Source organism: Lepidochelys kempii, chromosome 18, assembly GCF_965140285.1.
Source record: "Lepidochelys kempii isolate rLepKem1 chromosome 18, rLepKem1.hap1, whole genome shotgun sequence".
In the NCBI taxonomy this organism is placed as follows: Eukaryota; Metazoa; Chordata; order Testudines; family Cheloniidae; genus Lepidochelys; species Lepidochelys kempii.
Window position 1 is genome coordinate 19193517 of NC_136397.1, and position 14906 is coordinate 19208422.

At 45.5% G+C, this 14906-nt stretch overlaps 1 protein-coding gene across 2 annotated transcripts in view; it reads left to right on the top strand.

Annotated features, from left to right (window-relative positions):
• The first annotated feature begins 685 nt into the window (after positions 1–685).
• SKI (SKI proto-oncogene) overlaps positions 686–14906 on the top strand; it is a 144738-nt gene continuing 130517 nt past the window's right edge. For both annotated transcript variants that reach the window (XM_073316356.2, XM_073316357.2), the window contains exon 1: positions 686–1811. In XM_073316356.2, the coding sequence (XP_073172457.1) occupies positions 900–1811 (912 nt within the window). In that variant the 5' untranslated portion in view covers positions 686–899. The remainder of the gene's footprint in view (positions 1812–14906) is intronic.

Below are 14906 nucleotides of genomic sequence, written 5' to 3' on the forward strand. Positions count from 1 at the left end.
CGGGGCGGGGCGGGGGGAGGAGTGAGCGCGAGGCGGCCCGAGCTCAGGCGCGAGGCGCGCTCAGTCGCTGCCGGGGAGAGGAGCCGGGAGGATGCGCGCTCGCCGCCTGCAGCTCCCCGCAGCCCGCTAGACGCGAGAGCAGAGCAGAGCAAGAACTGAAAGCAAAGGAAACCTTCCCGACCCAGCCCGGGGACCACACGGAAAAGGGGGGGGAAGCCCGCCTGCCTGTCTGCCTGCAGCCCCCTTCTCTGTCTGCAGCCCCCCCCCACCACGTTTTTGGGGTTTTTTTGGACGTGCAAAAGATTGTGAAGCCGGGCGGGGGAGCTTTTAAGAAAAACCAAATATTGCAACAAAATTTTGTGGTTTTTTAGGTTGTGGTTTGTTTTTTTTGTTTTTTTTGTTTTTTGGGTGGCCCCCTCCTTGCACGGACCCAAGCTTCCCTCCCTCCCCCCCCCACTTACGCCCGCTTGGCTTCGGTGGAGATGGACAGCCGGGAGGCCGCCGCGGAGCCGCAGCCCGCGCGCCTTTGAGCCCCCCGGGGGCTGGAGCGTGGCACAGACTTTTCTGTGGGGTGTATTTGGGGGGGGGGTTGCTGCGGGGGGGGGGGGGGCGTCCGGGAGAGCGCGTGCTGGCGGCGTGGCGGGCGGGCGGGCCCGGTGTGCTCAGGGCGGCGCGACACTCGCGGGGCAGCGCGGGGGGGGGGGGAGGCGCGGGTGCAAGCGGCCCCCCCGGCGCCGGGCACACGCGCCCCGCGGGCACACTCAGCCGGAGGCCGGGCCGGGCGCTGTGGATGCGTTGGCCCCCGGCGTAGCGGCGCCCGAGCCGGGGCTTTGCGCTCCCTTCCCTTCCCTCTCGCTGTTGGTCGGGCCGGGGCGGGGAGGGGGCTCCGGGGCTGAAAGATGGAGGCGGTCGGTCGCAGCAGCTTCCAGCCGCACCCCGGGCTGCAGAAGACCTTGGAACAGTTTCACCTGAGCTCCATGAGCTCCCTGGGTGGCCCGGCCGCCTTCTCCGCCCGCTGGGCGCAGGAGATGTACAAGAAGGACAGTGGCAAGGAGCCGGCGGAGCCCGCCCTCCACCTGCCCCCCATCCAGCCCCCGCCGGTGATGCCGGGCCCCTTCTTCATGCCCTCGGACAGGTCCACGGAGCGGTGCGAGACCATCCTGGAGGGGGAGACCATCTCCTGCTTCGTGGTGGGCGGGGAGAAGCGGCTCTGCCTGCCGCAGATCCTGAACTCCGTGCTGCGGGACTTCTCCCTGCAGCAGATCAACTCGGTGTGCGACGAGCTGCACGTCTACTGCTCCCGCTGCACGGCCGACCAGCTGGAGATCCTGAAAGTCATGGGCATCCTGCCCTTCTCGGCCCCGTCCTGCGGGCTCATCACCAAGACGGACGCCGAGCGGCTCTGCAACGCCTTGCTCTACGGGGGCAGCTACCCGCCCCGCTGCAAGAAGGAGTTCCCCAGCACCATCGAGCTGGAGCTCACGGAGCAGAGCTTCAAGGTGTACCACGAGTGCTTCGGGAAGTGCAAGGGACTCCTGGTGCCGGAGCTGTACGCCAACCCCAGCGCTGCCTGCATCCAGTGCTTGGACTGCAGGCTCATGTACCCGCCTCACAAATTCGTGGTCCACTCGCATAAATCCCTGGAGAACAGGACTTGCCACTGGGGCTTTGACTCGGCGAACTGGAGGTCCTATATCCTCCTCAGCCAGGATTACACCGGGAAAGAGGAGAAAGCGAGGCTGGGCCAGTTCTTGGATGACATGAAAGAGAAATTTGACTACAGCAACAAATACAAGAGAAAAGCACCCAGGGTAAGTGGCACCTGGTTTTGGGGGGGAAAATTTGCCCACGGTTTCAGCGGTCTCCTGACAAACCAGCGTTGGTGGCCCCTTTCCCTTTAAAGGCATGCAGCAGCCTAACCATGCTGTGAAATCGAGCCCAGTGGGGTGATGTGGAAGAGCATTCTCAGACACTGCACTTCGCTTTCTTGTAGGCTTAAATTGTTGTTCTTGGTGGCTTTTAGGTTTTACTTAAAATACTTTTATCTTTCTATTTCTTCTTTGAATTGTACCTTAGGGGCCTGCTCCTGCTGCCTTTGCTCCCCCCATACTTTCACTGGGAGTGCTGGCTAGGCCAGGACTTTGGGATCGGAGCCTGAATGGGGAAGCACGGAAGCTGGGGCCAGGACAACTAACACGAACAAACTGCTCTTTACAGAAATACATACAACTCCACTCCTAATGTATGTGTTAATAATACATTGAACAGGTCTGGGAACAGAGACTAAACGATCTCCAAGCGTAGATGGAAATGAAATGTGACTGGTCACAGGGGTATATAGGAAAAAATCTGACAATAGGTCAGTATACTAGTAGCCCGCATTAGCGGCTGGTGTGTGAACGGAGAAGACTGAGCACATTGTCTGAATCCTACGACCAGACTGGCTTTTGTGTATTGGGTTTTGTATAATCCAGTAAATGAATCTGTCTAGAGCCAACTGCAGCAGTCTCTAAGATATGCCATGCGGGTGTTGACGCTGCCCATCCAGACTGCTAAACCACATTTATTTTAGGTGGCTTTTTTTTTTTTTCTTTTCCTTCTTCAGTCTGAGCAGCCTGAATCCCCAGCATGTGGGTGGGTGGCAGGCCGTGGTGGCCCCTGGCACCAGTCCTGATCAATGGGCAGCAATGCCACAGGGCCCTGAAAACTTCCTCGCAGACACCAGGATGTCTGGCTCACTGGCGGTGGTGTAATTGGCTGTGGGATGAGCAGCACACTGTCCGCACGCGCACACTCGAAAAGTCGAGTTAACTCCTTCCCTTGAGTTCTACTGCACTGGCTTGCTGGGTGGATTTTGTCTCATTTTGTTGGGGATTTTTGGTTGCTGGAGTTGTAGGGTGCACAAAGCTAGGGACAAACTCAAAGAGAAGCATTTAAAGCCTATTGCGAATGGGCAGGGATATTCTCATCACTTCCCAAATGCTTGTTTTAATCACTCTCTATCTTTAACTTTCTTTTTTAAATATCCAGACACAAAGCTGCACTTAGCCCAGCTAGCTTTGGGAGGCCCAGTTAATTCAGCTGCTTGCCTCTAGCTTTTCTTTCTTTTCTTTTTTTTCCAAATCAGTAACTAGACTCCTCCTCCCTCTAGTTCCTCAAATTCTCCTCCCCAGAGCTGGAGGGTCAGAGCCATTGTGGCAGTGTTGTGCTGTGATGAGCCACATTATCGCCATAGTTGGAGGTGGATGTGTTTTTAATGGCTTTTCTGTCCGCTGCTAATCATGCGCTAAGGTGGCATGGTGGGGATTGACTATCTTGTACAGATGTGTGGGGAGGGGAAGGGTTCAGAAGGGGGTGGGGTTGTGAGGCTGGGGAAGCAGGATTTTGGGGGTGAAGGGACCTTGCTGCGATTGTGGCATCCTGCCCAGACCACCTCTCCCCATTTCCCTCTCCTACTCCCAGAAAGGTGTATTTTGACTATTACCTGGGTTAGTCGCGTATTGGTGGATTGCTTCCCCATTTCCACAGCTGACCTCTTTCATTTGAAGAATTTCAAACCTTAAGTGGTGTCAATGGTTTTTTATGGAGTTTTACGCTGTTTTTAGCAATATCCAGAACCCTTGACTGGAGCTAAGTGGAGTCAGGGGAAGTTTAGACACAAGGGGCGACGTTTTTCAAAAGTGGTTACTGAACTTGGGGTGCTTTGATTTATTGATTTTTAAAAAAATTTTTTTTTTTAGGGGTGGAGCCCAACTCGAGATCCCACCCCAAAAGGGACTTCACTTTCTCAGAAAGCGCTAAGCACTCCTGGCTCCAGATGAGGCCTGTGGGAAAGGTGCACAGCACCTCTGACAAATCAGGATCAATGAGGCTCAAGTTGGGCACCTAAAAATTGTGGCATCAAAAATATTAAAAGATCAGTGGCTACTTTGGAACATTTTGCCAAAATGCATTTATGCTATGAAATTCCCAGGGTGTTGGCTTTCAAAATGCAATATTGTAAGGGGTAGATTGTGTCCATGTTCTGGGGATAGGGTGGGGGAAAGGGGAACGTTTTATCTCAGTTCTTGTGCAGAACTGGGCTAAGTTTCAAGGCTTTTGAGTTGGCTTCAGGGCTCCTGTATAAATACAACACAATCTTGAAGAGACCCTGTCAACAACTTACCTGGCAGACCAGACAGAGTTTTGGAATTGCCTTAGCTCACTTATGTTTCCTTTTTCTCCAGCCTTTTTCCATCAGATGTAGCCAACGGGATATCATATGTTAAGGTCATTTGTGCTGTAGCAGCATTTGCAGATAATTATGGAGAGATTCAGTCTGGCTCAAGGGCTGCTAGACTGGAGTAAATTTTAGGTCGCCTAGCAAGGAAATGAAAGGAAGATCCTGTCTCTGGCTCTGTGTGGTTGTGTTTATCACTGTCTGCCTGCATGCTCGTGTGTTTCTCTGGCTGCGTGTGGGGTGCTTTTTTGTGGATAAATGTGTGAAACGTGTGTCTGTGTCGCTTCGCTTTTTTGTGTGTATGTGCTTGTGTCACTTTGTTTTGTCATATATCCATTTGTGTACATATGCGTGTGTGATGTGTGCCTTCTTTTGTGATTTGTTTGAATTCGTCTCAGTTTCATGATGGGTCTGTGCTTATATGTGTCGGGCTGTGTGTCTCTGGGGTGTTTGGGGCTGGGGGTATCTCTGCTGCTCTGTCAGCATGACTGTGCCTTATGTGTCTGTGATTGTGCAAGGTGTGGTGTCTGTGGTTTTGCTCCTCCCGGGAGTGGCTTGGTCTAGAACTGCAGTGCAGGTGGAAGCCTCATGAAGGGGACAATGGGTTAAAGCCACAGATTTGAGGAAGCTCTGAACTCTGCAGTACAGCAGAGCAAGTTCCTCAGAGTCTGTCACTTTTCTTCCTTCCCTTTTCTTTTTAGTTTTATTCCTTTTTATTTCCTCCCTAATCTCGGGTCTGTTTTCCCTCTGTGTTGACCTATGAGCTTCTTCACATCCACTCCACCCTTAACCTTCACCTTCCCTCCACTTCCCAGAGCTTCCTCTTCCCTTGAGCTCTTTCCTGTTTCCCCTCAGTCTTTGCCCTTGTCCTAGTCCCTCCCCTTCTGTCTCTTCTTGTCACCTGGATTCTCCCCCTCCGCCCCTGCTCTCCCACTTCCCCCGGCATTTTTTTCTGTTCTCCCTGCTCCTTTCCTGGTCTCCTGCTGCTGCCTCTGGTTTTATATGTGAGTGTGTCCTAGTCTCTTCTACTTTTCTCCATTAGTTTGTTCCCTCTCCCTTCTCACCCACTGTGTCTGGAGTGGAGCTATTCAAAGCACAGCCACCACGTTCTGGGTTGTGTGTCCTAAGATTTAAAAACTTCCAGAATTGCAAAAATGGGTCCCATAAATTGAGAGCCATGGTTTCTTTTGGTATAGTTGCATAGAATCATAAGAACATAGGACTGGAAGGGACCTCGAAGATAGGCTGTCTTGTCCAGTGCCCTCCACAGAGGCAACACTAAGTATTATCTAGACCATCCCTGGCAGGTGTTTGTCAAACCTGTTCTTACAAATGTCCACTGACAGAGTTTTCACAACGTCCCTAGGTAATTTGTCCCAATACTTACGAAGCTTTTCCTAATGTCCAACCTTAATCTCCCTTGCTGCAATTTAAGCCCATTGCTTCTTGTTCTATCTTTAGTGGCTAAGGAGAACAATTTATCACCCTCCTTTTTATATCCGCCTTTTATGTACTTGGAGACTGTTACCATGTCCCCCCTCAGTCTTCTCTTCTCCAGACTAAATAAAACCGTTTTTTTTCATCTTTCCACATAGGTGATGTTTTCTAGACCTATAATCATATTTGTTGCTGTCCTCTGGATTTTTTTTTCTCCCATTTGTTCACATCTTTCCTGAAGTGTGATGCCCAGAACTGGACACAGTACTTCAGTTGAGACTTCCATGGTCTCCTCTGGCCAGTATAGGTGAGGCCTGGGTCGCCATTCCCATCTCTCCTGTGCTCCATGGCTGATGCCCTTGCCCTATCCTGGTCTGCTGTCTGTCTGCTTTCTACATGCCAGCATGTCTCCAAAGTGTCTGAGATACTAAAGCCTCAAAAGGGGGCTTTAAAGCTTTTTTGATTGGTGGGCAGTCTCCAGTAGAACAGTGTAAGATCCTGTCACCCTGCCCCATACCACTTTCTGTGAGTCATCGAACTGAGCACAGCCTGATGGGCTTTAATATTCCCCTCTCCTTGCATTTCAGAGCTAGACTTTTTTTTTAGCAAAACTACATAGAATCAGAGACTAGGGGGATAAGAGAATTCCGTGCACACTCCCACACACACCAGCGCTGCAGTGTTCCCATGGCTCAGGTCCCAGCATTTCTATGAAGTCGCTGTGAGCTAGAAGTAGCATTCTGGGTATTGACATGCAAATGAGCACAGTAGGCCTTCCACTTTATTTAGCAGTTCCTCCAAATCCAGCGCTGCTGCCACATCACGGAGCTTTCTCAGCTGGAGTAAGGTTTAGTCAGGTCAAGTGTGCAGCCAAATCAAAGGACAGAAATTATTCACGGTGAAATAATGCAGCTCTGAGTGACATTGTAAGATAGCTGTGGCCACTTAAGTACTTCACAGCTGTCATTGTACTGCACACTATGGCCACCCAGATCTTCACAGTGGCAGCAGGGATAAAATCCGGATCCTTTTACTCCACTAGTGTGAGTCCCTGCTACCTAAAGAGGAATCTCTTGCAGTTGCTAGGAATGTGTGGCCTGTGACATGCACTGTAGAGAACTTGTGGTTCTGCCCAGGTTGTGGCATCCAAACTACTGTCTAGTCCATCACTAAATGGATTAGATAAAAGTCAATGGGGAATTCTGCCTGCCTAAAGACTGCAGGATCAGGCCCATTATTATATATAACACTGAAATGACTCATTGCATTATCTGACTATTAAAAATTTTATTTGAAAATCTTCAATAAAAACCAAGATGGCCACCAAAGCAGAAACCAGCAATGGCTTGGAGCAACAGCTTAAGCTTGGTATCATTTTATGGCTCAGAAGCTAAGCTCCAAAAATGATACCAAGCTTAAAGCAAAATCCTGTGTGTGTGTGGAGATGTCCGTGTTTTAAGCAGGCATCAGCTATTTTTTTCCCCAGGAGTGGAAACTGATTTACCGATGTTACGGATTGAGAAGTAAGGTAGGGGTGTGCACATGGGTGAATATCTTGCAAATAATGAAATGAAGATTCTGAGCCGACTTCTGCTCTCAGTTGCCATAAACTAGTTCACCCCGATAGAAGTCACTGAAGTTAGACCTCTGATATTTTTTTTTAGGTAGGGATTTTGGGTGCCTAACTCCCTTCCTTCTGCTCTTTGGAAAATCCCAACGTTAGAACTGCAAACATTTGCTCTTTTTGTGGCCTATTCTGACACACCATTTTTGTGGCTTATGAACTCAGGACTTGGACCTGTCCAAGGCTTCAGTACACTTTAGGGACAAAGTTAAACATAGTTTGGTCCTGACTACATTGCAGGGACCTAATATCTGAACTATGCCTTAGGATTTGGACATGGTTGTTGCTAGCAGGGGTCTAACTTGATCGTCTTAACTAGTGAGGGCATATTTTTGTTTCTTGGGATCTGTGTTTAGATTGGCTTTACAAAAGCATGCCATACATGATCTGGAGGTGTCTATACTAGGCTTCAGAGCATGTCTAGACAACAGTGGTTAAAATGCTGGCAGCTGCTTGCACTTTATCTGTGCTACATCTTTCAACATTGCTAGAACGGTGGGAAATTTTAAGGTAACCCTAGTATTTACAAGACCATTGAGTCTAAGCATGTTTTGGCTAGCATGGTTCTTCGGAATAAGAAATCCATGCCACTCTGATTGGGGAAACCATGCTATAGAACATTTCAAGTGGCAGTGTTGTTTTGACACAGTTGTTAGCGTGGTCCTGATTCCAATTTGAAGAGGACCTCTATCACAACTCAGCACAGTCAAAAATTGTGCATGTCTGCAGCGCTAACAGTGTGAAGTGTCTGATGGTGGGAATTCACACCGGTAGCTTGGCACATGCTCTGGCTAGATATCACACACAAAAATCCATCTCAAAGTGCATTATTCAGACCCAGTTCTGTCTAAGCCAGGTTTAATTCTTCTTTTCAAAGACAGTAGCAAGCTTTGGGCTCAACACTATAGTACTTTGCCCAGAAGCAACTCCCACTGAAGTCAGTGGGAATTGTATCACTGTCTCCAATGGGAGGATTTAGCCTTAGAGGCCTTATCTCTGGGCTCTTGGGAAAGAAAGATAGTTAGGGAATGAACACTGGTGACTTATAAAACACTGCTTCCTAGGTAGTGTAGTTATAGAATACTAGCAGTCAGTAGGACTACTCCATTTTGGTTGAGTGGCTGGACAAGGCACATAAATCAAGTTGACCTCCAGATAAAGAAGCATTATCTAAAAAATGTAATAGTTTAGCATGTTTGTGTTTGAACTTGTGGACTTCATTATTAAATGAAATTTATTTGACTGTTAACAGACATAACATCTGGGGTTTTTTAATGCATTTTTAAAAATATTTTCTGAATTTGGGCAGTAAACATTGACATTTTTGTGCAGAAAATCTTTGCATTTCATTCTGCTGCTCCATGCTAAAAGCTAAACAGTAATCTTCAGTCTGCAAAGAGATTGGAAAATAATGGGATTGAGTTGATACTGTATTATTTTTACCTTGGAAAATTATTATTGAAGTGCATAGAATTCACTATGGGCAACGGTGATTGCTCAGTTAAGATATACTTCGTTCTCCCTCCGCTGCTTAGCTCCTTTAAATTTTTTTTTGCAAAAATTTAAATGCAGATAACTTAACACCCCCCCCCCCCCAAGACTCTGTAACGTAAGGATAGTTTGGGGCTAGTTCTGCAGTTCTCACTCAAGCAGTCAGCAGACAAGTAACTGAAGCCTATTTGCCCACAAACCACAGAAATACTGTAGTTGTATCAAACTCCTTCCTGTACTTCGACTGGCTGTTGAGCCATCCTAGAGTGTGGCCCTAGAGTCATGGGGGCAGATTTTGATCTAATTACACCCATTTGAATCCAGAGTAGCACCGCTGAGGTCAGTAGAGTTATTCTGGATTTACACTGGTACTCAATACCTACATCTAAGAGCAGAATCTAAAGCTGTGTTATTACTTTAGTATATCTGCTTTGGGAAATGCAGATCAAAGTTGGGGTTTCATTTTCAGAAGTGCACTATGGATCTGCTCCTGGAAACACTTACTAAAGGGATGGATAGTGCTTATTGCTGTAAATTGTCCCTCTGTCCTCAGACAGAAAGGACAATGTCACATGCAGGAATTGGGATTTATGATTGCTGTTAGGTATCTAGATTTCAGTTGTTAAATAGGGATTTTTGCAGCCTAGCAAATCTCCCCTCTAAAGCGGGAGTAAGGGCCATACTTTTTCCAGTAGTAATGTAGATACCATAAACTTGCATGCAAATGGCATCAAATATAGTTTTATAATTCTTTGGAATGGGTTTGTTTTTAATTATGGGCAAGCCTGCTGGCTGATGGACACTGGCCTTTCCGCACTGAGCTCTGTGTGTTGGTTTTACTTGCTCTTGGATGAGAAAACAAAAACACAGGTTGATATGAATTTGGGCCCCACTCCTGCTGCTGTTCTGTAATGGAACTCCCCTTGAAAGCAATGGGAATTCCCATGAGTGAAGCTCTTATCATTGGCTCAGTCAGTGGTTGGCTACTATCTCGTCTAACCGGGCTTTTCCAGGCTGAGGATGTAGTATTAAAGCAACAAGCGGTATAATCACCTTTTCTGCTAAATAAGGGCCTGATCCTGTAGCCCTTATTTACACTGAGTAGTCCCAGCAGTCCCATTAAAGTAAATGGAATTACACACGCAAGTACCTATTACGTGCATACGTAATAGTTGAAGCATCATACCTTAGGCTCAGAGTAAACAGCAAATGAACTAATCAGTGACCTGTCCTTGCTGTGTATTGATTTATGTGCAGTTAACTTTGCATATGCTTTGTGGAGGATAGGATCTCTTCTTGGTTTTCTTTTCTTTTCAGTAACGTTCCTTTTTGCTTCAGAATGTGTGGTATGCTCACCCCTTTTCTTGCAAGCAAGAATGCTGGGTTGTTAACATTTTTATTTATTCATTTTTAATATTGTGGCCTTGTATGTCCTCCATTTTGCCCCGTGGAGGATTTAGGTGGCATGCTAGGAAGACTTGCACCTCTGTACCTTTGTTCTTTAGCCTCTGCTCAGCCTCAGTCAGTGGTATCAATTTAAAGAATAAGGTCATTCACTTGGATTGGTTCTTGATTTCTCAAGCCCTTTTCACCAGCCAGTTTGTGTAATGTCTGTCTGAAACGTTGAGTAAGGGCATTGAAATAGCAGACAGGATATCGAGTGTTAGGAAGTCTGGGTTAAGTATAACAGAGGCTTTTCTGGCTGGCGCAGAGGGAGCAGCCCCTCTAGCTCAATTACCGAGCAGTCGCTCTGGAAGCTGGTGTCTCTGGTTTTAGCCCCCATGGTGGCCACCCTTCCCACATATAATTGTGCGTGTGTGGTGTTCTCTGATAGGGTTGTTGTGTCTGCATTTCCTCGTGCAGATTACTGTTCTCTGGGTGGCACTGTAATTGTTACACAAGCCGGAATAATGTCTCTCTTTCTAAGGATTGCATAAGTTTAGGATGATTTCTCCACTGGGAGAATTATGCAAGTTTAAACTGAAATGTATTTAGAAAGCTTTTGTGTGTTTGTTTTCTGACTTGCAATGCAAAGGATGATTTATTTGCATCTTTAATTGGACAACATCTGCTGGCGTTGGGAGGGAAAACTGTTCCATGTCTTTTCACTGCTGTAACCCTCATTGTTCCATGAACCCTTTCCCCACCCCCGATTGAATTCCATTGTTCACTGCATTATGTCTGCCATAGGCCCTGCATATGTTTAGAACAGACCCTAATACCCAGGCAAAGTCAAGTGGGCTGTTAGATTGGAGGCTTCTCTGGGCAGGGACCTCGTCTTTTTCACAGTGTGTCTGTAAAGCTGCAGAATATGTTAACGGTGCTGTTAAAATCATAAATAACACCACCACGTGGTTTTTCTCAGTCTTTGGATTTTCCTGCTTTGATGGGGAAGTTGTTGTCCTTACTACTGGTGTTAGGCAGAAGAGACCAGTGACTGAGGCTTCCCACCCTGTAAATAATGAAAGGGCTTGGAGGGACTTCTGTGATATTCCTTTGATTAGTGGAAAACTGTCTTGTTTGTTTTCATTGGGCTGAAAACCTTCCATGCCACTTGGCGCTGAGATGCAGGTGGGGGAAGAAAACCTCCAGCTAGCACTTGTATTGATGGAACTTTGAGGATACGTCTACACTGCAGTAAAACAGCCTGATCTGCGCAGGTGGTTCCCAGGGCCAATGCAGAGTCCCATTGACTTCAGTGGGACTCTGGGCAGGCAAGGAGATCTGCCCATGCAGGGGTTACATTGCAGGATTGGGACCTTAGTCGCTGTTTTCTCTGGCTATTTATTAGCAGTGATTTACTGTATGTTATTGGAGCTCTGGATGTCTTGAATTGCACGCATAAAACATGCTTTTGCAACGTCTTTCTAGTTAACTAAATCAATTCTATGGAGCATTAAAATGTATGTATTGCATAGCAATGCTTTTGCTCACTACAACAATTATTGTTACAGCATACGCAGGAAACCATCAATTACTCTTAAGAAAAAAAAACAAGACAACACTATGGAAGATACAGTTCTCTAAGACTCTTTTGGTGTTTTATTTGACAAGTATCCTTTATTTAAAAAAAATTTAGCTTTGGGTATTTAAACAGGAAAATAAGCGTTTTAGCTTTCACTGCACCTAATTTGTAACCTAAAATTAAAAGAAAATCCTTGAAACCAACACCTTAATTAATGGGCCTGAAAAGAAAAATGTATAGTACGAGGACACTATTTTGCTGTGATTTTCAGCCTTCATTGATTTCAGTGAAGTTACTCCAAATTTATTCTGGTGTTACTGAGATCAGAATTTGTCCCTTTAGCATTCATGAGACAGGGTTTCCTTTTTGCCTGTGTCTTCCTTCTTGATAAATGTATTTGAGTTCAAAGATAGTAGGCATTTGTTTTAAAAATACTCAGCAGCATTATGGACCTGATTCTCCATCCCTTATCCAGCAGCACTCCCAGTGAAATCAATGGGCATGGTTGTCCTTTGCTTACGCTGGCATGAATTAATTTACAATGGTACAAATCTGAGATAAGTGAGACGAAAATCAGGATGAATGAGTTCAGACTGCAGCATGAGGTCCATTCCTGATATTCCTTTATTCGCATTTTGTCATTAAGAAGAAACATACTGTACAATAAGGCCGTGAAGTCCTGTAGCAAAAGTTTAGCTGTGCTTGGCTTTTTGCCTTCCTCTTTTGTCACAGGAGTTTAGTTTTTGCAAAATCAGTGAAGGGTTTTAACTGAGGACTAGATAGGCACATCTTCCATGGAGATCTCCGGGCCAGGTTCAGCAGTAAAGAGTATTATAAGATGGGTGTAAGTGATAAAGTGGTGTAATTTGTACCAACTTAGCATTTGGTGGGTGTGCAAAACGATGGTGCAAAGGGTGTAAGACTCACGATATTTGGTGTTTTCTTAAAGCCTCAGCTCCTGGAGGCATATGATTATTTTAAAATCTCCACTTTTTTTTTTGTTTAAGTAAGTTTCTAGACCTCGTGGTTGTGGAGAAAAGCTGTAAAATGTGACACCAGTAATGGTTCAGAAACCAAAAAGCTATGAAAAAGAACCCCAAATCTAATAACTTTTAAATCAGCCTCATGAGTTTTAGGAGCCTGAGTCATGATTTTTGAATGCTTGGAATTGGCAACACTGTAAAATTTCACCCATTTTCAGAGCAGCTTTCGCCCAAGATGTGACTTACACCACACTTATGTCGTCATTGAATTTGTCCATGTGTCTTTAAGGAAATCAGGGCTTTTTCAAGTTTAAAAAAAAAAAAAAAAAAGCCAGCCATGATGAGTCTTGAATGAATGGCATCTGCACACCTGTTTAATATTAAGATCAAGCGTTCCATGCTTTGTGGCTTTAGCTTGAAATTCAAGTTCCTTTGAGTCATCCCCTTTCGTATTTTGTTTGGGTGGAAAAAAGGAGTGGCAGCAAATGGCCTGCAGCTAAGAAATGAAAGAGTTGAATTAATTTTTAGAAATAAGTTAGTCTTGGCATTTGGAGCATTTGCTAGTACAGATTTTCATGCTTCTTTTTATTTTCTTATGAGTTGAGCAGTTCACTGCTCAGGATGAAAGACAGCGTTATGGAAAAGATTTAAAACATGACACAGGCTGTATTGGAAGGATAGGAAAGATCTGGGCTCTGAATCCCAGTGGTGAACTGTACCAGTATATGGAGATATATGATAGTTATGGAAAAGATTTACCTTTGCCGTTTAGGCCTCACGTATAAAAGGGAGTGGTACTTTAAATAGCACAGTTCCCACTGGGCCAAATTCTGGGGATCCTTAATTCACTTATGGTCTAGTGTAAATAAAGAGTAAATCCTACTGACATCACTCAAGCTGTGCTGGTATAAAAACTGTGTTAGGGTCTGATCCAAGTTCAATTGAAGTCAAGGAAAACACTGTTATTGACTTCAGTTGGCTTTGAATCAGACCCCTCTGTGATATCAGAACCAGGTCAAGTGTCTTGCTTTCATTCAGGCAAACTGACGTTGGGTAAAATTCTGTTCTGTATTACTAGAGTAACTCCAGCAACATCAATGGAATTAATCCAGATTTAAACCATCGCAACCAAGAGCAGAATCTGCTGAACAGCTTCAGAAGTTGGGCCTCTTTCAGCAGTGGTTTGTAGTTTGTGTGTCAAATTCTGCTCTTAAGTTACTGCTGGAAATCAAGAGTCACTTGATTTACTAGAGTTACCGGGATTTACATCAGTCTGAGAGAAGAATTTGTGTGTGAAAGTATTATAATGTAATTTTAAGTTTAAAAGAATTAGCTAGTAAGATTACAATAGTTAAAGGGCATTATTCACCATTGCATTTCTCCAGTTTTATGTTGATTTGACTTTGTTTTCAGTGGATTTATACCAGTCAGCCAGACCCAGAATTCATACTTTTGGTCTAAACTTCATGTTGTTCCTTCATGCTATCCTTAAGGAGCAGCTGATCCTCCTCATGGCAGACTTGAAAGCCCTTCTGTTTATGCTGCTGTATTCTTCCTTATGACATTTGCATGAAAACAGCTCCTTTGTTGCTTAGAAGCTCCCTCTCCTTCTCTCTTTGCTTATTTCCCCCCATCTGAAATAGGAATCCTCTGTGACATCACAATTAGTTGTTGTGGAGACAATTGTGATGTCACAAAGCAAGCATTAGAGAAGAAATGTAGAGTGGAGAAGATCCTGGTTTTATGCAAACTTAAGAAGTAAAAAGGGTTTTGGGGAAAAAAAAATAATACAAGCCCAAAGCAGCTGCTCTTCAAAGTTTTCTATGAGGATCCATAGGTCAGATTCTGCTCTTGGTGACATCGTGGAGTAACAGTGGTGTTATGCCAGATTTACCCTGCAGAATCTGGTTCGGTAATTATAGAGGACACTCCAGTCTGGCTATTTATCAGTGGTTCTGTTTTGGCAGCAGATTGCTGCTGCTGTGTACTATCTCTTTTGTGGGCTTTTGCTGTAGGGACAGACCAGAATTGCCTCCTTGGAAAACTTTTTGAAAGATTGGCACAGCAGATCCACATCCTAAATTACTAGTTTGCAAGGTCACAATTACCAGCTCAATTCTGCTCTTTTGGACGCACTCAAACTTCTTTTTTCGTTTTTTTCCCCCCAAGCTTCTTGTTTAGCTGCTC